This window comes from Phyllostomus discolor, chromosome 5 (genome assembly GCF_004126475.2).
Source record: "Phyllostomus discolor isolate MPI-MPIP mPhyDis1 chromosome 5, mPhyDis1.pri.v3, whole genome shotgun sequence".
NCBI classification, from domain to species: Eukaryota; Metazoa; Chordata; class Mammalia; order Chiroptera; family Phyllostomidae; genus Phyllostomus; species Phyllostomus discolor.
The window spans coordinates 26,860,287-26,884,410 of NC_040907.2; the positions used below are offsets into that span (position 1 = coordinate 26,860,287).

Consider the following 24,124-nt stretch of genomic DNA (forward strand, 5'->3'; position numbering starts at 1 on the left):
AGATTATGTCTACATGTATGTCAGCTGGGTGACCCCAGAACTCTAAAGACTGGGAAAGGACGGAGTTGAGTTGAAGACCTCTCAGGCCAGTTGTTGCCACGCTGTTGGCAAGACCACTGTACCGGAGGGTGCCGAGAGGAGGAGCGAACTAGTGACGGAATCCGACCCGCGCCGGCGTCGCCAGAGAGTGCGTCACCACGCGCGGTCGACCGGGGGCGGAGCCAAGGTTGAGTCACGTGGCTTGGTTGCCTACGCGCTGCTGGGCCGTGGGAAGATGGCGGACGGAAAGGGAGACGCCGCCGTCGCTGCCGCCGGGGCTGGGGCTGAGGCTCCGACGGGGGCTGGAGCTGGAGGCCGAACCGAGACGGAGTCCATGGCTCAGAGTCAGCGCCCCGCATCTCCGGCGCCAGGAGCCCCGGGACTTCGGCCGTGTCTGTGGCAGCTGGAGACAGAGCTGAGGGAGCAAGAGGTGTCGGAGGTCTCATCTTTGAACTACTGTCGGAGCTTCTGCCAGGTGAGGGGCTGGCTGTCTGGCGGAGGGCGGCGGGGTGGGTAGGCCAGGGGAAGAGGCCCCGGATCCATGGCCGTAGCCCGGGCCGGACTGAAAGGCGCTGCCTCTGCAATTCGCCGCGCCCCCGGGCCAGGAAGGCCCAGCTCGGAAGCCCAACTGCTGGCCCCCCTCCGCCACTGCCCGACTTTAGCCACCGTCAGGGCGGGTTGCACTGGGAGAGACTCAGGGCTCGGAGGGCGCCCGCGGCTCTCTGAAAGGGCCTTGCCCTGTCGCGGTTGCCTGTGCCCCTGCCGGGTGTTTGGAGCGCCATTGCCCTCGGAGGGATTGATTGCTCATTTCTGCCAGAAGATCCTTTTCTGAGTAGAGTGCAGACCTCCAAACTGGAAATCCTGTTTTGTCCCCCTGAATGATCCGGAGATATATGTTGGGGCTAGAGACTTCTCTTTAGAGTCAGTGTCTACTGGGTCCCTAAAAGATATGACAGTTTTTTCAAAGGCATCTAGGGTTTTCTGGTTAGGGATTGCAGAGCCGGTTTGTTGGTTGTTATTTGCACTAAAAAACCCCCAAACATTTAAGCCGTTCTTTCGACTCTTATGTATTCCTTTGAGGCCTTTGCTATCGTGACTGAGGGTAGGGAGCCTTGTAGTGGTTATTAGGATATCTGAGTGGAAGAGAATCAAGAAAGATGTGGAGGGTAATCTCTTTTGGCAGTCGTATGACCATTTCTGTGCCATACTGGTTCTAACCTATGATTACGTATTTATTGAATGTTTGGTCTCCATGATCACTCCGAGATTTTTCTCAGTGTTTTCGAGTTAAGTGTAAAGATATGCCATTATCATTTTTACTTCGTTTATATCAAGTTTCAGAGCTACTCCTTTCCTTCTTATCTGATACGCTTTAGAGAATGCAAAATAATCATAGTGTGTTGACATTCGGACTCTTAACGTGTAGTTGACTGATGAATAACTTGCGGTGTTCCAAACTTATAATTTTGGGGGACAATTGGCTGTGTTGGTCTGAAAAAGAATCAAAAATTGACTTGTTTGGTTGCTTTTCTCCCTCCTCTCTTGCTGAGCCAGATGCTGCCTGCCTCATCTCTGAATGGAATTTTGTCCTTGCTAATCTTTCCCATACATTATGTCACTCCAATTTTTATGCCTACAACCTGTTGCGCTTCCCTGCACTATGAAATGTTAAGCTTTAATTGTCCTTTGCTTCTTCCCTAGTAATGATCATTTGCACTTACAATCCAAATCTACAAACTTTTACTGACTCCATAGGATGGTGTCAGGCACTTTACAAAGTGCTGAGAAAACAGGCAGCACTTACCCTTGATGAGCTTACAGTTAGGAAGGAGGTGGTAGAAATAACAATTTCAGATGTAGTTTTTGTAATGATGGGAGAGGAGGTGTTGTGGAGATAGTGGTGAGGGAAGAGCCCTCATGGGACATCCTAATGGGAACAACAGTTAACTAGTAAAGACAAATAAAAAGATTAACTACGAATTACAATATGTGATTAGAAGAAACTAACTGAGAGAGACCACTTTAGATAGGGTGACAAAGGAGGGTCCTATGCTGAAAGATGAAAATGAGTCATATGAATGGGATGTGTGTTTGTGTAGCATTCCAGGAACAGAATGCTTTGGGAGAAAGAGCTCATGGAAAAGGAGTAGTGAAGAGGAAGGTAGGAAAATTGTGGGTTTGAGGTAAGACTTCTAAGCTTGATTTGTCTTCCTAGAAAGATAACAAGAACGGACGTAACCAATCATGTTGAAGCTTGTCAGAAGACACTGGATATTGCACATATGTATTCTTTATGCCAGTGCTTGCAGCTCCAATTTTATTTGAAATGAATCTTTTAATGTCTTGAGTTGTGGTTATAACCTAAAGATGTGAGGGCACAAAAGAATTTTAAAAAGAAAGTGCTGCCCTGGCCGGTATGACTCAGTTGGTTAGAAGGTAATCTGGTAACTGAAAGGTCGCTGGTTGGATCCTTGGTCAGGGTCTGGGTGCGGGTGCCTGGGAGCCCGGGTCCACAGGCATAGAATCCCTGGTCTGGGCATGTACGGGAGGCAACCAGTGGATGCTTCTTTGTTGTATCCTGTTTCCCTCTCTGTCTCTCTCTAAAAGCAATGAAGAAAATGTCCTCAGATGAGGATAAAATAATACTAATAAGAGAAAAAACCTTTGTAATTTGTCTTTTCTATGATTTTTTTGGCCTAAATTTTTTTCTCCAAGGCATTTTTTTTTGAGTAATAGTGAAATAAGAAAAGGTGTTCCTGTGATGGGATATTATAGTTAGAAAGCAGGTGGGATTGGGAGTTAGTCGGATCTTTATGGTGATTCTGCAGCTGATAACCTTGAGCAAACTGTGATGATGGAATTATATTTTGCTTTCCGACCTTTATCTCCTGGTAATGTTTTCTACAAACAGTAAAAATAGAAAGTTCATGTTCAATTCTTTACAATATTTATCACAGTATTTTTGTCACATTTTTTTCCCAGTAGCCCTGATAAAGTCAACTTAGATACAGAAACAGAAACAAACTTAGATATCAGATACAGAAACAATTTTTTACTTTATGATAAAGCCGGGAAAATTTCACTCTCCAATTTGGTTTAATAGGGCTTGGTTTCACACTTGAAAGGCAAAATAAGACTTATCCATCCTCTCAAGAAACACTGATTGTGTGTATGCCTGACATTGCAGCCTGCCTGCTAGGAGCACATAATGTGCAGCAACATGGGTACCGACGCTACATCCCTGTGCTCTCTGGGATATGCTTAATTGCCAACAAGTGTATTTTCATCAGGTGTTTAGTTTAGAAATGTCCTGGAGACTTCGGTTGTGCCAAGTAGATCCCTCCTGCAACAGAATGGGATCATATTCTCTCCATCTCTTGCAGCCTTTAAAAGAAAAGGCTTTATTTTTGGAATTGCACCAAGTGAAGAAATAAACTACATATGAAAGGATAGAAGAGCTTGTTTCATTCCGGGCAGGAGTTTGTGAAGGCGATATAAACAAATTTCAGAAGTAATAGTAACTAAGAAAAGGATAGTTAGATTAAGTTGTATTCAGTGAAAATTTGTATTCAGTACAAGTTTGTATTCAGTGTCTATAGGATGTGGTTTTGTTTTTTCCTTCTTTTCCTCAGTTCCTTTTCTGAAAATATTTTCTGCCAGGCAGTGTGGATAAGGGTAAACTCCAGAAAACAGTCTTTCCTTTGTTTGCTGAAAAATTGACGATATCCTCTCAAGTTTTTGCTATGTTTTGGGAACCAGGATCCCTAAAGTCCAAATTTTTGTAACATGAATTTTGAAGACTTTCAAAGTAGTCTTCATTAACAAACTTGAAGTTATTGGGTGGATGATTATACGATATTTGGGAATACCCAGTCAAAGTAGTTTCATAATTAAACCTCGTTTATATGAGGTAGTTTTAGGATCCACACTGACAGTGACTGTAAGTTTTTAATCCTTAAAATAAGTACTGCATATGTGTGTTTCAGTTTTTCCAGGATAGGGATTTACTACAAAAGGCCTAAATCAGGTAGGCATAGTGTCTTCACCATGTAAACTAGCTGTGTGTGACCTTGGGTGTTTTGTTTTTTTTTTTTAACTTTAGTTTTCTCATTTTCAGATGGAATAATATTAGTACTTCTTGTTCTCTATGAAAATACATTGTTGTCTGGGCTAAATAAGACCATCTCTGTAAAAATAGTGCCCTCAGAATTGTCTGAGTTTCACAGATTTCTTAGCCTTGGAATAAAAAACCTTCACGGCCTTGCCCCACAGTTTACTTTTCAGCTCTTACCTAGCCAGACTCATCACCCTAATCCTACTCTAATTTATTCAAGGGTGTTTGGAGTCCATGGACCACAGAGTGATCTCTGTACTTCCTGTGATTAAAATTTTGCTGTGACTTTCCAAGTGCATTAGTTTGGGAAAGACAATCCTAATTTTCATTTGATTCTCAAGATCCAAGCCAAATTAGGCTTTCAGCAGTATTTACCAACTGACTGAATGGTCTCCAAAAGGAAAGAATTACTTCAAACAAGATCTCAGGTCATCAAGCATTCTTACGTTCTTCCCTTTGTATGCTATTCTATTTTTTCTCTCATTTTCTGCATGACAAATGTTCTTTCTTAGGGACTAGTGCAAATGTCACTTCCTCTGTGGAATTTTCTGATTCACTAAATACATTTTCTCTTACTGGGCTTTTTTTTCTTTCTTTCTCTTTTCTTTTTTGATACTTTGTATATACCTGTGGTTTTTAACTCTTGTTTTTCTTATTGTCACTGTTTTGGTTCAGGCTTCAAAATATCCCTCTTCACTAATCTCCTTGCCTCTGACTGGACTTATCTACAGACCATTTTGGTGTCTTTCTAAATTTTAAATTTAACCTTGTTAGTCATTTATTTCTTAAAATTCTTCAGTGGTTTCTTCCCCAAAGACAAGATAAAATTCAGATTATTAGCCTGGTATGCACAGACATTTAAAATCTGGACCTTCCCCTCTCTGGCTCCCACCTTTGCAGCCTCTTTTTTGGGGGGGGCGGGGAGGTGGTCCACTTTCACCTTATTTCACAGTCTGCCTGGTTAACTTCAGAATCTTCCTTTTCTTATCTGCCAATTTGTCCTTTCACACCTGGCTGAAATATTAACAGTTTTCAGAACTGTGCTTTGATTTTAGCAGACTGATATAGGTGGTTCTTTTCACTCAGTATATTCTCATACCATCTAATACATAAGTGTGGTGCCTGAATATTTGTTTCCACGTTTGTCTCTTGTACTGATTGACTACTAAGCCAACAAAAGTGTGGGTCTTGTTTAGTCTTTTTTGTATACTTGGTACCTAGCAATTAATAAAATGCTGGGTACACAAAACTAATTTGTTGAATAAATGATATTGTAGGGAGTTCATGAAAGACTCAAGATGAGTACTTCAAAAGGAACACCTAATATAAAATCTAGTAAAAGCAATATTACCATAAATTATTGTAAAGGAAGAAGATGGGAGATTTTGGTCACTTCTTAGAGACATCACTCATCAACCTAGCCTACATTTATATAATAATGTACATATTTACATGTGTGGAATGAAGAGTAGTGTTGATGGAGGGAGACAATGGGAGGCATTATATAGTATTCAGGAAGAGTTAGCAGCTTGATAGGACAACAGCTTGGAAATGTTGAGATGGGGGAGGATAAGTCTTCTTAATTCCTTCAGGTTGATGGCCATGAAGACTCTTATGGTTTACCTATTTCATTCATTTTAAAAGATTTTTAGCCCTGGCTGGTGTGGTTCAGTGGATTGAGCATCACCTACAGTCAGGGCACACGCCTGGGTTGCCAGCGAGGCCCCCAGTTAAGGGTGTATGAGAGGCGAGTGATTGATGTTTCTCTCACACATCATGTTTCTCTCCCTCTCTTCCTCCTCCCCCTCTCTCTAAAATAAATGAATAAAATCTTTTAACAAAAGATTTTACTGCCTTAATCTTTTCTTCTTGTGCTGCCCTCCCTTGGGAGATGTATAAATAGAAACTAGGTGACAGGTAGTTATAATAGCAAAAATTAGCTTTGCAGTGCACATGACCAAAACATATAAATGTGACCTGTGAGACAGTAGGAACTTTGGGTGCTGTCATTTACTGTGGTACCACCCCATCTCTTGCTGTTTTCTGTGACCTCCTGGTGATTTCAGTGTCTGCCTGTTGATGATGGTCTTTTGAACAATGTTAATTTAAAAAAACTAAATAGAAAGCACTACTTCAAGACTGCAAAGGCATTGGTAAAACTGACATGTGCTTTGTTTTCATTCAGTTCTAGACACCTGTTTACTTGTCTTAGAGGTCTTCCTTGACGACTTTATCCAAAACAGCACTTCCCCATATTTTTCCAACTCCTTAATACTGCTTTATACTTGTTCAAGTCACTGACTGCTATCTGGTATTGTCTACTTTTCTTCCTGCCTGGAATGTAAGCAAGTGAGACTGTTGACCGTTTTGTTTACCCATTGCCTAGATTTGTCCCTGGCACTTAATGGGTACTCAATATTTATTGATCTTTTATCTCTTCCCTTCCTTAAAGTCCTGACTAGACTTCTTGAGGGTAACAAGGAAATCTTACCTCTCTTTATGAAGAAACAGGGACATTATTTTGTCAACCAGTTTACGCTGCTTCCCAGTAGGGAGAGGTCTTAATTGTTCTTTGTATCTTGATTGCTTCAATAGAACCTCTTTTTATGTTTTCTAAGAACTTCCCATGGTTGCTTATATTCATTCCACAAATAAAGTAATGATTTTTTCCCACTAGATCCGCTTAGAAGATTTAAGCATTTATTTTGTATGTAATTGTCACAATACTGGAAACCTGAACAAGATGGTATAAAAAAATAGATTCCTTACAATTTTCATTGCTGACATAAGGCCAATATAGAAGCCATTAAATGAAAAAATTAGAGGCCTATTTAAGTTACTGAGCATCTTTTTTGTTCTAGGCACTCAGGTAGGTGGTGCTATTTTCATTTTACAGATAGAAAACTGAGGCCCACAGAAATTAAGTAATTCCCAGGGTCTCACAGCTAGTAAGTTGTGGCAGTCTTTAGATTCCAGAGCCCCTGCTGTTTTTCCTCTATTTCCTAAACTGTAGAGCTGTGCGCGTGTCTGTGTGTGTGTATAGTACATGTGTTGTATATTGTATATATAGTATATTGTCTGTATATATATTGTAATTTTATAAACTGTAGGTGTCTATGTTTATATATACATACATATATACAGACATACATATGTATTTTTTAAAAAGATTATATTTATTTATTTTTAGAGAGGGGAAGAGGAGAAAGAAAGGTAAACATCAGTGTGTGGTTGCCTCTTGAGCGCCCCCTACTGGGGACCTGGCCTGAAACCCAGGCATGTGACCTGACTGGGAATCAAATTGGTTTGACCCTTTGGTTCTCTGGCTGTCACTCAGTCCACTGAACCACACCAGCCAGGGCATTTTTCTTTAATTATGGTAAAGCAAAGCACTATGGTGAAGAGCTGATTGTTGTATGTTTCTGCACACCACTGAATTTTGATTCCTCAGTTTTAGCCTAAAATATTACTGTGAGCTCCTATGAAGAAAATTTCCTTCAGAGTTTTTGCAGGTTTTGTTATTTGTCCTATATGAAAATATTTTAAATATTATAATTTTGGAAGTTTAGAATAAGTTATATTTCAGACATATCTTCATTTCAAGTTTATTCAGGTGTAACAGTATCTCTGCAACATAACTAGCTTGGAATTACTGATGTATTTGTCTGTTTGTCATCACTTTTGTGTTAAGTCTGATTTCTTTAATGTGTTTTTCTGAGTACCTTTTCGGGGAGGGGGGGTTCTAGTAACTTGCTGTACTGACCTTTGAGTTCATAGTAATTTTACTCCCGAGGAAATAACCTGAGTATGATACCATTAGCCAGCACAGTAATACTTTATTAACATGGGCATGTAGAAGAATATTACCAGACATAATAGAATGAATGGTTTAGCTTGGTAATTGCAATTTTATGGTATATGGTTGTATAACATAGGCACATGTTTATTTGTGATTTTATTCTTTAATTTGCTTTTTCACATATATATTTTAAAGAATATAAGGTATCTTAAAGTAATAAAACTATATTTCTTTGTGAGACTCCACTTAACACATGCTCATTTTGAAAGCTTAAGACAAGATGTTTAAATGCATAAAGCAGAAAGTGAAAGGATTGTGTAATCTCTTTTTAAGTATATTTTATTGATAATGCTATTACAGTTGTCCCATTTTTTTCTCCCTTTTACTCCCTTCCGCTCTGCACCCGCTCCCATCAGCATCCCCCCCCACCCCCCTTAGTTCATGTCCGTGGGTTGTACATGTAAGTTCTTTGCCTTCTCCATTTCCTATACTATTCTTAACCTCCCCCTGTTTCTCTTGTACCTATCATTTATGCTCCTTATTCCCTGTAACTTTTCCCCCATTCTTCCCCCCCATAACCCCTCAGGTGATCTCCATTTCTGTGATTCTTCTCCTATTCTGGTTGTTTGCTTAGTTTTTGTGTTTTTTTTAGATTCAGTTGTTGATATCTGTGAGTTTGTTGTCATTTTACTGTTCATAGTTTTTATCATCGTCTTCTTAGATAAGTCCCTTTCACATTTCATATAAGGGCTTGGTGATGAAGAATTCCTTTAACTTGACTTTATCTGGGAAGCACTTTATCTGCCCTTCCATTCTAAATGATAGCTTTGCTTGGATATAGGTCCTTGCCTTTCATGACTTGGAATACTTATTTCTAGCCCCTTCTTGCCTGCAAGGTTTCTTTTGAGAAATCAGCTGAGGGTCTTACGGGCACTCCTTTGTAGGTAACTCTCTCCTTTTCTCTTGCTGCTTTTAAGATTCTCTCCTTATCCTTAATTTTGGGTGATTTAATTATGATGTGCCTTGGTGTGTGCTTCCTTGGGTCCAACTTCTTTGGGACTCTCTGTGCTTCCTGGACTTCCTGGAAGTCTATTTTCTTTGCCAGATTAGGGAAGCCAGCAGCTGCCTTGCCGCTCATCCTCTCTACCCCACCTGCCCGTCTCTGCCCCTCCTGTCAGTCTGAATGAATGTTTCTTCTTTAACTCCTTGGTTGTTGGACTTCCATACAGTTTAATTTTCTGGCAGTTCTGGCTATTTTTTGTTTTTAAATTTGTTGTCCTTCTTTTGGTTGTGTGGGGAGGCAAAGTATATCTACCTATGCCTCCATCTTTACTGGAAGTCCAGGACCATGTATTTTCATTGTTAGTAGCTTGGTGTAGTTACCTGATTTTTGGAAAAATACATATATTTGTGTGTGTGTGTGTGTGTAAACTATTAAAAATTTCAATTGCCCAAGAAATTCAGGAATGCATTCTAATTGTAAGAAATAAGAATTAAGGTGAAAAACTGTCACATAACCCTTTATACTGATTACTACATCTTCCTGTGTTAACAGTTTGGGATGTATACTTAAAGAATTTTTACATATGGTATGTGCATATATCTACAATTTAGAAAAATAATGTCAAGCTTATATGCTAAAACTTGCATAATTCACTCAGTGTATTATACTCGTTTTCCCATATAGAATACATATCTACTATGTTAAAAAAATGAATGCACAGTATTTCATTGGCAACTGCATTGATTTAAAATTCCGTAGGTAGCAAAAGCTTTAGCACTCTTAATCTTAAAAAACATTTTAAATAGAAAAGCAATGCTCAAGGCAAAACATATAATGCCACAGAAAGGTTTAAGGGAACAGTAAAAGCCGCCTTCTGCCCTTAGTCCCTCCAGTGACTCCCCAGGGGAATTAAGTCTTTTGTGTATTCTTAAAAGCTCGAATACATTCTGCATTTTACTTTTTAATTTAATACATCTAGAACAATTTGCTACATCATTACAGTTGAATATGTATCATACTTAAACTGTTTTTGTTCTTTTTTTTGTTATCACAAATAATGTTGCAGTGAACATCCTTAAACATTAAGCATTGGTTATTTATATTGGTAATATAAATTTCTGAAATGAAACTTACTGGATTAAGGAGAATGTTTATTTTAAATTTTGATGGATGCTGGCTTATGAAAGTTGAATATGTACTTCTACCAATAGTGTTTGGGAGTCTATGTTTCATTATATCCTTGCCAACTCTGGTGTTACTAAACTTTTTTTTTAGTACAAGATGGGGCATATATTATAAAATATTATAGGGATTCAAAAGAGAAACACACCATATCTGGACAATCAGAAGAGGCTGCTCACTTCTCAGTTGGTAGCACAGAAATAGGCACGTGCTCAATAATTAAACTATATTACTTGATGACTTCTTCTCTCAACAAATCTAGTGGATTGTTGAAAAGTCCCATTTATTTCAAGATCCCAGGAAACTTCAACCTCATTCATGAGCTGTTTATTAAAATAACACATGGTGGGGAATCAATACAATGTATGCGTCATTACTGAGAACCGTATACCGTCATACAAAAAAGTATTTTATTTTGGGAAGGTGATTCCTAATTTATGGTAAGTTTTACTGTCAGAAATAAGACTACAAAACAACACAATCTAATTCAATCTTAAAAGCTGGCATGCTGAACAAGGAGTGTTTTTACCTTTGTAGAAACTTCTCCTTTGCATCGTCAGGTACCAGGGTTCTGCCTTTTCATGTGATTTTCATCATCAAGTCATCAACAGTAGCATGTTCTAGTCCTTTTAATTTTTCTCCTAGTCCTTTTTATTTAATTACTTCTGTACAGTGTGCCTTCAATTGATCCTGCAAGCCCCATTCAATTGATTAGCTCTCAGCAACTCTTTGAGGCATTCTCTTTCTCCAGTTTGTCAACTTTTGGTTAATCACTGCTCTCATCTGCCCCCCTTAGTTCATCTTGCTAACCACCATCACTGTGGGCAAGGGCCATCCCTTCCCAGCAACAAAATGACCCTTGCACTGATGGCCATTATCTACCACACTCTTTCACTGCCTGGACTTAGACTTCTACTAAACTTTTTAATATTTGCCAATCCAATAGTTAAAAAGTGCTATATCACATTATTAGATTAATTTGCAATTTAACAGCATTTGCATGTTTTTTTCATATGTATTATGTATTTACTTTTTTTTCTGTGAGGTTTATTTTCACGTTTTTATTTTTAAAAATTTATTGGTTAAGGGTCATTGAAATTTGACTGTGTGTATTACAGAGCATGACTATGTAATACTGAGATTTTTATACTGCTTTGAGGTTGTCGAGAAGCAGAACATATCAGAGAATTAGTTGCAGCCTAATCTGGAGCCATTGGAATGTATGATACAGTTTAGTAATTGGTTGTTGTTAGAGATTTGTCAGCATAATGATTTCCAACAAACATTTATTGCACTCACGTGTGTGCTCTGTGTGTATCTTTTATCACTGCCATTAGATAGATCATAGCTAAATAACTGGAACTAGTGCTTTCCATTAGCTAACTTTTAAAAATATTGTTATCTTTATATGTTTTTATATAAAGTGCCACTGATTGGATGTACAAACTTGGGCCAGATCAGTTTGTTATTTGGGACCTCACATTGCTGCTTAAATGAGATGACCTTTAAGGTTCCATTCTCTTCCAGTGTTGTATAATTCTGTTGAAAAACACTCACAAAGGATTATTTTCTAAGACATCAATCACCAAACATTGTCTTGTGCATTCAGTTGAAATAAATGAATACTTAATGTTTTATTTATATAGTACCAATATATAAATTTTAAGCAAACAGAAAAATATAAAAGGGATGAGAGTTTTGAAAACTAATTTAAATAAAAACATTAATGTTTTTATATTAATATTATAAAATGGATAGGGCAAATGCCCATCCCAGTGGAAACCACTCTACTAATATCAATTGAGGTTATTTGTTTACATTAGTTCTTATGTTCACTCTCCTTACTTGGCTTTTTCTTCACAGTGAAATCTTGATTTTGGTGTTTAAAGAACTTGGCAAATGAAAATGTTAAATCTAGAGCAAATTATCCCATAAAGTTTAACAGTGAATGTGGATAAAACGTTACATTTGGTCGATCTCATGTTTTATTGTCTTATGGAGAACATATGCAGTAGAAAGTAGATTTGAAGTTAGGAGATTTCATTTTAAATGTTCCTTCCAATACTCTTGACCTTAAACCTTGCCTTGTTGGATTGAAATTTCTTGTCTGTGAAATTTGGGGTAATAGAAAGTTACTCCCAATAATGGTCAAATGAGACAGTGTAACACTGCCCTTAGCATAGCTTTTGGTAGCAGATAGGACCACAATGTGTCAGTTTTTAAAATTTCCTTTCTTTTTTTTTTTAAGATTTTATTTATTTATTTTTAGAGAGGGAAGGGAGGGAGGGAGAGGGAGGGAGAGAGAGGGAGAGGGGGGGAGAGAGAGGGAGGGAGAGAGGGAGAGAGAGAGAGAGAGAGAGAGAGAGAGAGAGAGAGAGAAACATCAATGTGCGGTTGCTGGGGGTTATGGCCTGCAACCCAGGCATGTACCCTGGCTGGGAATCAAACCTGGGACACTTTGGTTCCCAGCCCGCGCTCAATCCACTGAGCTACGCCAGCCAGGGCCTAAATTTCCTTTCTATCCTGAATATTGTTTTAAAGGAATGTTTCATGTAGAACAGCTTTCCTCCATTTTTCTGTCAATGCACAGCCCATTAAAGGAAAAAAGAAGTTTTCTAGATGTTTACAGAGCATTTTTTAATATAGTTTTAGATTCAGAGAGCCTATGATGAGCTTTGTAGACTGGAAGCATAATTTATGGTGAATTTTTATTACATTGAGGCAATATTGGTGTCCTTTTGGGATTTATAGTGTATGTAATGGATTTGGCTTGTTGCAACCAACAGATCATTCTGTGTAAAATATTTTTTATTCATTTGGCTGTTGATTTTAAGTTGGCTTATTGTTTGGGATTTAAATTGTGTACTTTATTGAAATATGCATATATCAGAAGTGATTTGAATTTGTAACACATTGGATATGAGTCCCTGGAAAAAAGATGGCTGGCCATGTTTTTATAAAACCATAGAATCTTATGTTTGGGAGAAGATTATAGAGGTTTTCTAGCTCTTTGTTTTTCCAGCTTAAAACTTTAAAAGGGAACCTCCCTCTTAGTCTGTTAACTGAGGATCAGAATAGGTTATAATTTCAATCAAGTTCTGACCTTTGACATACCTATTTACCACCAAACAGTTCAGGACTAGTGTATATCATTGTGATTTTATATGAGCACCCTTCTACAATGTATGATCTAAGCATTTCCTTTTTGAAGTTTCTACAAGTGCAATTTGGTCAACAATTTGGCTGCTCTCCTTTTATAGGGTTTTAATAAAGCAGTGAGAATTTGGAATCAAACCTGCTTAGTTGAATTTGCTTTAGTGTACTGTACAGGCATATTTCTCTCAGTAAAGATGTGTATCTGAAAAATTGTCTTTATCAAACTTATAAGTTAGCAGATCCTTTAATAATAGTGCAAAGTGTCAAAAGCAAATAATTCTGAATACCTGCTATGTGCTACTCAATATGCTGGGTGTTCTGGTCTACAGGGATGGAAAAAACACGTGGTTCTTGCCCTCTGACTTTATTGTCTAGTGGAGAAGATAAACATTAAACAGTTTTTCATATTGTATTTGCTTATGATACAATGGAACAGTAGTCAGTGTTTGATCGTGTATATTTTTCACCTGCCAACTAATAGGAGCATAAGTAAAACAATTCCCAATGCCTGTTGCATATTTTTGAAGTCTAATATAAATGGTTTTGAATGGGCAACATTATTACTCTTTGCCACTTGGTATAGATTATAAAGACATCCTTTTCTGTGCCACTTTTCTACAACAACTTCATTGGTATTGGTTGCCAAATTAAAAGTTTGAAGCAAGTGTGTGATTAAGAAGAGGAAGACCCTACTAATGTGAGGGAGAGCAGGAATGCCAGGAATCCATTTTGGGCTGGATGAGGCTTTTATAAGATATTTTAGGTTTGGAAATGCCAAAAAATAAGTATCCTTTGAACATCCTACAGTCATAAAATATTTGAGCCCAGGAGATTATTGCCAAGAATTAGAAAGCTTTTGTCTATGTATATAAGGCTATGTGTACTAAATTGCTTAGAAGGGTCATTTGAGAGTGGGAGTGGAGTTAGATGAAACTGTAGGTGTGACCTTTTAACTTCTTTATTGCATACAAATTTTTAAAATGGTGGAATTATGTGTGAATTTGTTTTTTTGTGAATTTCAGCATTTTTCAAATGAAATTTAAAAAAGGCAAAAAAAATAATGGCACTCTATTAATGTGAAAGAATATCCAAGATTATTGTTTAAAGGAGAAGTTTAGGAAACTCTTATCCTACTTTAAAAATATATCATCTTCCAATGATATATGGAAGAAATTTTGAAAGACAGTTACTAAAGTATTATCATTTGTTGCATTTCATTTAAGAACTAATGGGACAATCACTTTATGTTTATGTTTTTATAGAGTTTATACTTCTATGTTACCCTTTTAAATTCACAGTTTATTTGTCCATTCTTTTAGTGACAGATTTAGAGGTGCTTATATTAACTAATGGGTGGATATCTTTCAAAAATATCTTGAAACATGGGTGTAAAAATTTCTTTGTAGAAAAAAATTTTGAAAATTGATTTTTTAGAGAGAGAGCCAGAAACATTGTTTCGTTGCACTTATTTATGCATTCATTGGTTGCTTCTTCTATGTGCCTTGACCAGGAATGGAACCTGGAACTTTGTCCTATTGTGATGATGCTCTAACCAACTGAGCTACCTGGCCAGGGCAGGATTTAAAAATTTCTTTAGGGTCTATGCTTACAGTAGAATTGCTAGGTTCATATACTAGGCCTATTATCAACTGTAATAAATACCACCCAATTATTCTTCAAAGTATTTGTGGCAGTTTATGCCAGTTCTTAGTGTATGAACATTACTATTGCCCCATACCCTTTACAATACTAGGTGTAGGCAGTTTTATTTTAGCCATTCTGGTGGGTGGCTGTGGTATCTCATTGTGGTTTTGTTTTTTCTGTTTACTTGTGGAGAGCTGTTTATCTTTTTAGTGTACATTCAATTGCTACTAATAGTTAACTATCCTGTGGATTACCTTATTTTTTGCTTATTTTTCTATTGGATTATTTGCCTTTTTAAAAAAATAGTTTTTGTGAAATGATGTATTCTAGACATTAATCCTTTGTTGGTCATATACTGGTACTTTGGAATTATCTACTCCAGTTTATCTTTTCACATTTTGTATTATCTTTATGCACCAAGTTTTACATTTTCTTGCAGTAAAAATAAAAAATATAACAACTGAAATGTCAAATTTATTTAAATTCCTTTTATGATTTTGTGCAGTTTGTGGCTCTTTTGTCTTTTTCAAAAAACAGCTTTATTGACATGTAATTGACATAATAAACTGCTCTTTTTAAAAATGTACAGTTTGCTAAGCTTTGGCATATATGCCCATGAAACCATTACCATAATCAAAATAATAAATATATTCATCAGCCTTAGAAGTTTTTTCTCACCCCTTTATATTTCCTTTTTATTTTTTTAAGATTTTATTTATTTTTAGAGAGAGGGGAAGGGAGGGAGAAAGAGAGGGAGAGAAACTCAATGTGTGGTTGTCTCTTGCATGCCCCCAACTGGGGACCTGGCCACCAACCCAGGCATGTGCCCTGACTGGAAATTGAACTCTTTACCCTTTGGTTCGAAGGCTGGTTCTTAATCCACTGAATCACACCAGCCAGAGCTCCTTATTATTATTTTTTACCTTTCTCCTTGATACATCCTTTCATCCTCATTCAAGTATTGATCTACTTTCTGGTTCTATAGATTATATAAAATAATTTTTTATAAATAAAATTGTATAGTCTCTTTTTGTTTGGCTTCTTTCACTCAGTATAATTATTTTGAAGTTCACTCACATTTTATATGTTAACAGTTAATTCCTTTTATTGCTGACCATTCATTGTATGGTTATATTGTGATTTGTTTATTTATTCCCCTGTTGATAGACATTTGGCTCATTTCCAGTTTTTGGCTATTGCAGATAAAACTGTTGTCAACCTTGGTGTATAAGCCATTGTGTGGACAAATGCTCCCCTCCTCAAATACCCAGGTAGAATGGCTGGGTCACATGACAGGTTCTTCAGAGTGAGTTGTATCATTTTACATTCCCACTAACAATGTAGATTTGTTTTCCACTTCCCAGTCAACATGTGCTTTGGCCAGTCTTTTGAATTTTATTCATTCTAAAATTAATGATAGCTCATCATGGTTGTAATTTGCATTTCCCTAATGACTTACTGTGTTAACTGTGTTCTATATATTTATTTACCATCCTTGTATTTTCTTTGATGAAGTATCTTTTCAATCTTTTGCATATTAAAAAAGATTGGATTGTTTTCTTATTGTTGAGTTTTGAGAGGAGGGTATGTGCACATGGGGAGGTGTGGTCACATGCATGCACAGACTCTTTATAAAATATCTTCCCTTTTTTTAAGATTTTATTTATTCATTTTTAGAGAGAAAGGGAGGAAAAAAGAGAGAAAGAGAGAAACATCAATGTGCGGTTGCTGGGGGTCATGGCCTGCAACCCAGGCATGTACCCTGACTGGCAATCGAACCTGTGACACTTTGGTTCGCAGCCTGCTCTCAATCCATTGAGCTACGCCAGCGAGGGCTAATATCTTCCCTTTAAAAAAAAAAAAAAGTTGAGGCTTAGATTGCAAAGGATGGACAGGTTGGGGATGGTGATTTATATTACTATGAGGTCTGTCCAGAAAAAGCCCAGCCATTGTTAATGAAATGAGAATGGTTTGCGTGACATCTGTGTAACCTGGCCAAGGAGAGTGGACTGGAGTGCAAATATGTGAATAATGACAGTGTCACTGTACTATCAGTGGGGGCGGTTGGCACTGTTGAGTGAGCATGTATACTATGTGGATGTACATTCAAAATCACTGAGCGAGTAAAGCAACGAATCTGCATCAGATTTTGTGTTAAGCATGAACATTCCCTCCCCTGAAACTATTTGGATGATTCAGAAGGCTGCAGCTAAGGGCATCTGGTGATTGGCAGCATCATCACAACAATGTGCCCACTCATGCATCACGTCTCAAGCAAAGTTTTTGGCAAAACATCACATCACCCAGGTGACTCAGCCTCCCCACATAGCCCAGATTTGGCGCCCTGCAAATTCTAGCTTTTCCCAAAACTATATAAAATCATCTTTGAAACAGAAGAGATTTCAGACTGTCAATGAGATTCAGGAAAATATGATGGGGCAGCTGATGGCGATTGGGAGAACTATGTGAGGTCCCAAGGTGCCTACTTTAAAGGGGACTGAGGCATCATTTTCCTGTGTACAATGTTTCTTATATCCTGCATCTTCTTCAATAAATGCCCCTTTCATACTACATGGCTGGATACCTTCCGGATAGACCTCACACTTCTAACTTACATTCTGCCTCTGATACATTTGGGACTCTCTAGAGAAAACACCCTTGGCCATGACAGATTCTGTTGTGGTGATGTCGGCCTGGGGAAAGACTGAGGTGTTGTCCACCAGCTTATAGGGATCATCTGCTGACAAGGATGAACTGAGGTAGATGACATGGTGGATGTCATGTGTTCTGATCAGAACCATTGGTGAACTCATGGGAGACACTCAAGAACTTCCAGAAAAAGCTAGCTGAGACATTAACAAAGAAAAGTCCTGCATTACTGGGTGGGCACAAGAGCAGCCAAGCCATGGTTAATTTCTGTTAAGTTGATCCCTTTTACAGCTACAGAGCTGGTGGGGTCAGGGGAAATAGAAACAAATATATTCTTTGCAAAGATATTCTCTTAGGCTGTGGCTTTTCTTTTATTCTCTTAATAGTATCTTTTGAAGAACACAAGTTTTTAATTTTTTAATTTTGATAAAGTTTAATTGATCAAACTTTTCTTTCATGAATTATATTTTTCATATCTACAAAATCTGCCTAACCCAATACCACAAAGATTTTCTTATGTTCTTCTCTATAAATTTTATTGTTTTAGCTTTTACATTTATTTTTAAAAGATTTTGATTATTTATTTTTAGAGAGGCAGAAAGAGGGAGAAAGAGAAGGAGAGAAACATCAATGTGTGGTTGCCTCTAGCACGCCCTGCACTGGGAACACCTGGCCTGCAACCCAGGCATGTACCCTGACTGGGGATTGAACCAGCAACCCTTTGATTCACAGGCCAGCACTCAATCTACTGAGTCACACCAGCCAGGCTGTTTTAGGCTTTACATTTAGGTGTATAATCCATTTGGAGTTAATTATTGTGTATTTTATAAAGGATGATGAAAGTGTTTTTTAAAAGTATGAATATCTAAATGTACCAGCATCATTTGTTAAAAAGACTTTCTTTTTGAGTTGAGAAATGACTTTTTACCTTGTTGAAAATCAATTAGCCATAGGTATGTGAGTCAATTTTTGGACTCTTTTCCTTTCCATTGATTTGTCTACTCTGTTACTATTACCACGCTTGTTCTGCTTTTTCAAAAAGAAAGTATATATGAAAACTGTCTTGCATATAGAGACAGAAGTTAGAATGGTGGTTGCCAGGGGCTGTTGAGGGATGGCAAGTTATTGTTTAATGGGTTTAGTTTCAGTTTTGCAAAATGAAGAGTTCTGTGAATGGGTGTTGGTGATGGTAGCACAACAGTGTACAATTGGTGCTTGAGTAACCTGGGTTTAAACTGTGTAGGTCTACTTATATGTAGATGGTTTTCAATAAATACAGTTAGCTTTCTGTATCCCCTGGTTTTGCATCTGAGGATTTAGCCAACGTCACATCAAAAACAGTATTTTAAAACAAACAAACAGCCCTGGCTGGTGTGGCTCAGTGGATTGAGCACCAGCCTGTGAACCAAAGGGTCGCTGGTTTGATTCCCAGTCTAGAGCACATGTCTGGGTTGCAGGCCAGGTCCCCAGTAGGGGGCGCACAAGAAGCAACCACACTGATGTTTTTCTCTCCCACTCTTCCCCTCTGTCTAAAAATAAATAAAATCTTAAAAAAATAAAACAAAAGAACCAACAATATTTTCAATCTGTGGTTGGGAATTAACAGATGGGGAGGGCTGACTGTATGCATTGTCCTACACCATTATATATAAAGGGCTTGAGCATACACACACTTTCGTTATCCAAGTAGTTCCTGGAACCGGTCCCTCACGGATACCAAGGGACAACTGTAGTTACATTTTGGAAAGTCCAAAGTTATAGGTGGATTTTTTACTGCATGGGGGTTTGTGCCCTTGACCTCCTCATTATTCAACAGTCAGCTGTATATATAGTTACTGCCACAGAACTGTACTCTTAAATGGTTAGGATGGTATACTTTGCTATGCTTTTTGCTCACATTTTAAAAATAACTATTTTTGCACAATGTCTAGCTCAGAATAAGTACTCAATTTCAGTTGACTGATTAAAAAAAAAAATCAAGACCCAGAGAAGTTAGCTGACAAGTGATGGGGATAGAGGTTTGAATCCACAGTCAAAAGGCATGTTATTTCACTCTGTTACATAGCTGCCTCAGAATTTTAATACTTTTTCCCAGTGTAATAATGCTTGGATTTTAAAATCTCCAGACTTAAGTAACATTCTAGACAATTCCTTTCACTACTTAGTGACTCACTAAACCAGAAATGGGGGTATTTGAATTTCTCCTCCTCTTTCTTCCCAGTCTTCCTGTTACACGCTCACCCACTTCTGTTTCTTGAAAACTATAAATCTGCCACAGAGAGAACCCCAGGGTCTTTAAGCATATCAATAAGCACATATTGCCAGTGTACTACAGGAGCAATAAGTCATGGATGATCCTCTCCTAAGATGCCTTTCTCAATTGCTATGCCAGAGAGAGAGTGCTGTTTGGAGAATTACATAACCTTTCAAGATTTTGATTATTGTTAATAATGCCCCTGGCCATCCTCCTTTTACACATAGTCTTCATCCCAATATCAGAGTGGTGTTTCTCCCTCTAAATACTACCTCTTTGATCCAACCAGTGGGTCAAGGGGTTTAGCAGCTTTCAAGATGTACTATCTGAGAAGAACATTTACTCAGGCTACTGTGTGCGCAAGGAAGATGGTGAGAAGACACTGGTAAAATTGAAGGATTACAATTGTATATGACTTAATCAGGAGCCTTGTTTGGGCTTGAGATGATGTCATCAAGGATTATGTAAATGGCATCTGAAGACACTCAGATTCATCCAAGACTTCAAAGGATTTGCCAAGGATTAGGAGGTTGCAAAAATCAACAAGGCTGTGGTTGAAATGACAAAGAACTTTAACTTTGGAAATGGATAACTTGGAAATGGATAAGGGTGACATTGAGGAGAACCTGGAAGTGGTTCCTGAGGAATTGACTAAATGAGGAGTTGTTGGAACTGGGGCACAGTGCTGAAGAAGAGGCAAAAGAAAAGGAAACTGCAGGAGAAGAAAAAGAAGACCCCCTAGTAAAGGATTTAGCAGAAGCTTTTGAAGACATCAGCGAGCTTGTTAAAAAGTTTGAAAACATGGAACCCAACACCAAAAGGTTTTCATTAATAGAGAAGAATGTTTATGGTGCATTATCTGCTTACATACAAAATCCACGATGAAGAAAAAAATAAGCCAAGCAAATCACCATGTGCATATTTTTGAAGGAAGTGACTCTTTCTCAAGAAGAGCCTCAAGCAGGTCCTTCAGAAGATATTCCAGAAGAAGGCATTATTAACACAGCTCCATGAAGTGTTACTTCCCCTGAAGACCTTTCAGTGGAACAATATGTGGAGATGAAAGACAGTGATAATAGTGATCCTGACCCTGTGTAAGCCTAGGTAGGTTAATGTGTATGTTTATATCTTAGTTTTTAATAACAAAAAAGTTTAAAATAAAAATATATATTCAAAATTAAAAAATAGAAAGGAAATTTACAGAATACGGATAAAAAGAAAGAAGATATTAAAACAGCTTATTGGCTCCTCCTTGAATCTCTGCCTGATTTGGCCTCCTTACCTTAACTCCAATCTCCACCAAGTCCACAAGGGTGATCCAGAAGACCCACAGGGTGTCTACCTCTGGCCCCCAGGCCTTCAGCACCTGCTTGTACTCAAGTGGGCCCAGCGTCTGCATTGGCTCCTCAGTCTTCTTGGTGGGCGGTGGCTACCAGGTTGGCCTGGACGCCAGTATAAATCTGGCCAGGGGTTATGATGGGGCTGTGAGTATGGGTAGCATTAGAGATGTCCAGGTGAACCAGAGACTGCTGAGCCCCCTGAAGCTGGAGGTGGACCCCAACATCCAGGCTATGTACAGCCAGGAGAAGGAGCAGATCAAGAGCCTCAACAACAAATTTGCATCCTTTATCAATGAGATGTGGAGCCTGGAGAAGCAGAATGAGATTCTGGAGGCCAAGTGGAACCTGCAGCAGCATCATAAGTTGGCTTGCAGTAACATGTACAACATGTTTGAGAGCTACATCAGCAGCTAGACATGCTGGCCCAGGTGAAACTGAGGCTGGAAGTGGAGTTGGGCATTATGCAGGGGCTGGCGGAGGACTTGAATAATTATGAGGATGGGACTGACAAGCACCAGAGATGAATGAATTTGTCCTCATCAAGAAGGATGTGGATGAAGCTTACATGAACAAGGTGGAACTGGAGTTTTGCCTAGAAGGGCTGACTGATGAGATCAGCTTCTGTAGGCAGCTGCATGAAGGGGAGATTCGTGATCTGCAGTCCCAGATCTCTGGCATGTCTACGGTGCTGTCTGTGGAGCTGTCCATGGACAACAACTTCTCTCTGGACCTGGATGACATATAGCTGAGATCAAGGTTCAGTTCAAGGAAATCGCCAACCACAGCTGGGCCAAGGCTGAGATGATGTATCAGACCAAGTATGAGGAGCTGCAGACATTGGCTTGGAAGCAGGGGGGTGACCAGTATCACACAAAAATGGAGATTTCTGAGATGAACTGAAACATCAGCTTACTCCAAGCTGAGATTGAGGGCCTCAGAGGCCAGAGGGCTTCCCTGGAGGCTGCCATCACTAATGACGAGCAGTATAGGGAGCTGGCTGTCAAGGATGCCGGGCACTGTGGCTCAGCTGGAAGCTGTTCTGAGAACCCTCAAGCTGGACATGGCCCAGCACCTGCATGAGTACCAGGAGCTCATGAACTTCAAGCTGGTCCTGAATGGGGAGATTGCCACCTACCACAAACTGCTGGAGAGTGAGGAGAACTGGATGGAGTCTGGGATATAGAACATGAGTATCCATTACCAGTACTACCAGTGGTTTACTCAGGTAGGCTGAACCCAACCTACAGGAACCTCACCTATGGCTTGGGCTTTCAGGCCAGCTTGATCTCTGGTGGGAGCTCTGGCTCCTTCAGACACATGTACCAGTACCAGCTTCAGCTCCTCCAAGACGGTGGTTATGAAGAGAATGAGACCGGAGATGGAAAGCTGGGATCTGAGTCATCTGATGTCCTTCCCAGGTGAACCACTACTGTGGTCTCTCCTGTCCTCCAGGCCTGTGGGAAAGGAACTGTGCAGCTTTGCAGAGGAGCAGCAGGCACAGGAGACCCATTCTGAGGCTCAGCCTCAGTCCTCAGCTCACCCTTAGGGTGGAGGAGTTTGCTGCTCAGGGACTGCCTCTTACCCATGCCCCCAACTAAAAGCCAAATCAAGTGACTTTTTTTCCCAAAGTAAAATCTCAGCTGGCTCTGCCAGCCCTGGAGGGAGGACACTTTAGTACAACTCTACAACATGTTTGTGTTTTAAGTTAAGTGTTATTACAAAAAAAAGTTTTAAAAATTTAGTTATTTAAAAAGTAAAGTTACAGTAAGCTAAGGTTAATTTATTTAAAAAAAAATTTTAAAATTAGATTTAGTGTAGCTGAAGTGTACAGTGTTTATAAAGTCTACAGTAGTGATCACTAATATTCTAGGCCTTCACATTCACTTATCACTCACTCACTGACTCACCCAGAGCAATTTCCAGTCTGAAAGCTCCATTCATGGTAAGTGTTCCATACAGGTGTGCCATTTTAAAATCTTTTCTACCATATTTTTACTATACCTTTCCTATGTTTAGATATATTTTGAAACATAAATACCATTGCGCTACAATTGCCTACAGTATTCAGTGCAGTAACATGGTGTACAGGTTTGTAACCTAGGAGCAGTAGCCATCATTAACTGGCAGAGTACTGTAGTACATTGATCTTCATATGCTGAACCATTCTTGCATTCCAGGAATAAATCCCCACTTGGTTACAGTGCATAATATATTTTAATATGTCAGGAGATTCATTTTCCTAGTATTTTGTTGATGGTTTGTGCATCAGTGTTAATAAGGGTTATTGGTCTGTAGTTTTCTTCACTGTTCTGTTTGCCTTGCTTTGGTTTCAGACAAATACTGGCCTCGTAGAATGAGTTAGGAAGTGTTCCCTCTTTGATTTTTTTTTTTTAATTAAAGTTAACTGTTGATGCTGTTCTCATTCAAACTTTATTACTTAATATTACTGATAATCCAGATGAAGATACATGCAGATGCTGTAGTAATTAAATTTTCAGGTTACATCATAAAAGAAACATGAAATATTTTATTTCATTGCAATGTAATGAAAGGATTTTAAGTCGAATAAAGAACACATTATAAGCCCTGGCTGGCGTAGCTCAGTGGATTGAGCACGGGCTGCGAACCAAAGCATCGCAGGTTCAATTCCCAGTCAGGGCACATGCCTGGGTTGCAGGCCATGTCCCCCAGCAACCACACATTGATGTTTCTTTTCTCTCTCTCTTTCTCCCTCCCTTCTCTCTCTAAAAATAAATAAACAAAATCTTTTTAAAAAGTTTTAAAAAGTTTTTAAATTAGTATTAAAAAAAGAACACATTATATTTCCCCCATCCATTTGCTGTAGTATAATTGTGACAGCTCCTCAATCAGTCACTATCTTATACTAATAGAAATATAAATTGGAACAAATTTTTGTGGAATAGAATTTGGCATTACGTAAAGC

The 24,124-nt window shown here is 38.6% G+C and overlaps 1 protein-coding gene and 1 pseudogene across 1 annotated transcript in view; one reads left to right on the forward strand and one right to left on the reverse strand.

The window, feature by feature from the left end:
* The first annotated feature begins 243 nt into the window (after window positions 1-243).
* Window positions 244-24,124, forward strand: part of RLF (RLF zinc finger) — an 83,115-nt gene continuing 59,234 nt past the window's right edge. Inside the window, exon 1 of the mRNA XM_028512473.2 lies at window positions 244-514. Coding sequence (XP_028368274.1) covers window positions 275-514 — 240 coding nt within the window. The 5' untranslated portion in view covers window positions 244-274. The remainder of the gene's footprint in view (window positions 515-24,124) is intronic.
* LOC118500580 lies at window positions 9,214-11,674 on the reverse strand (annotated as a pseudogene).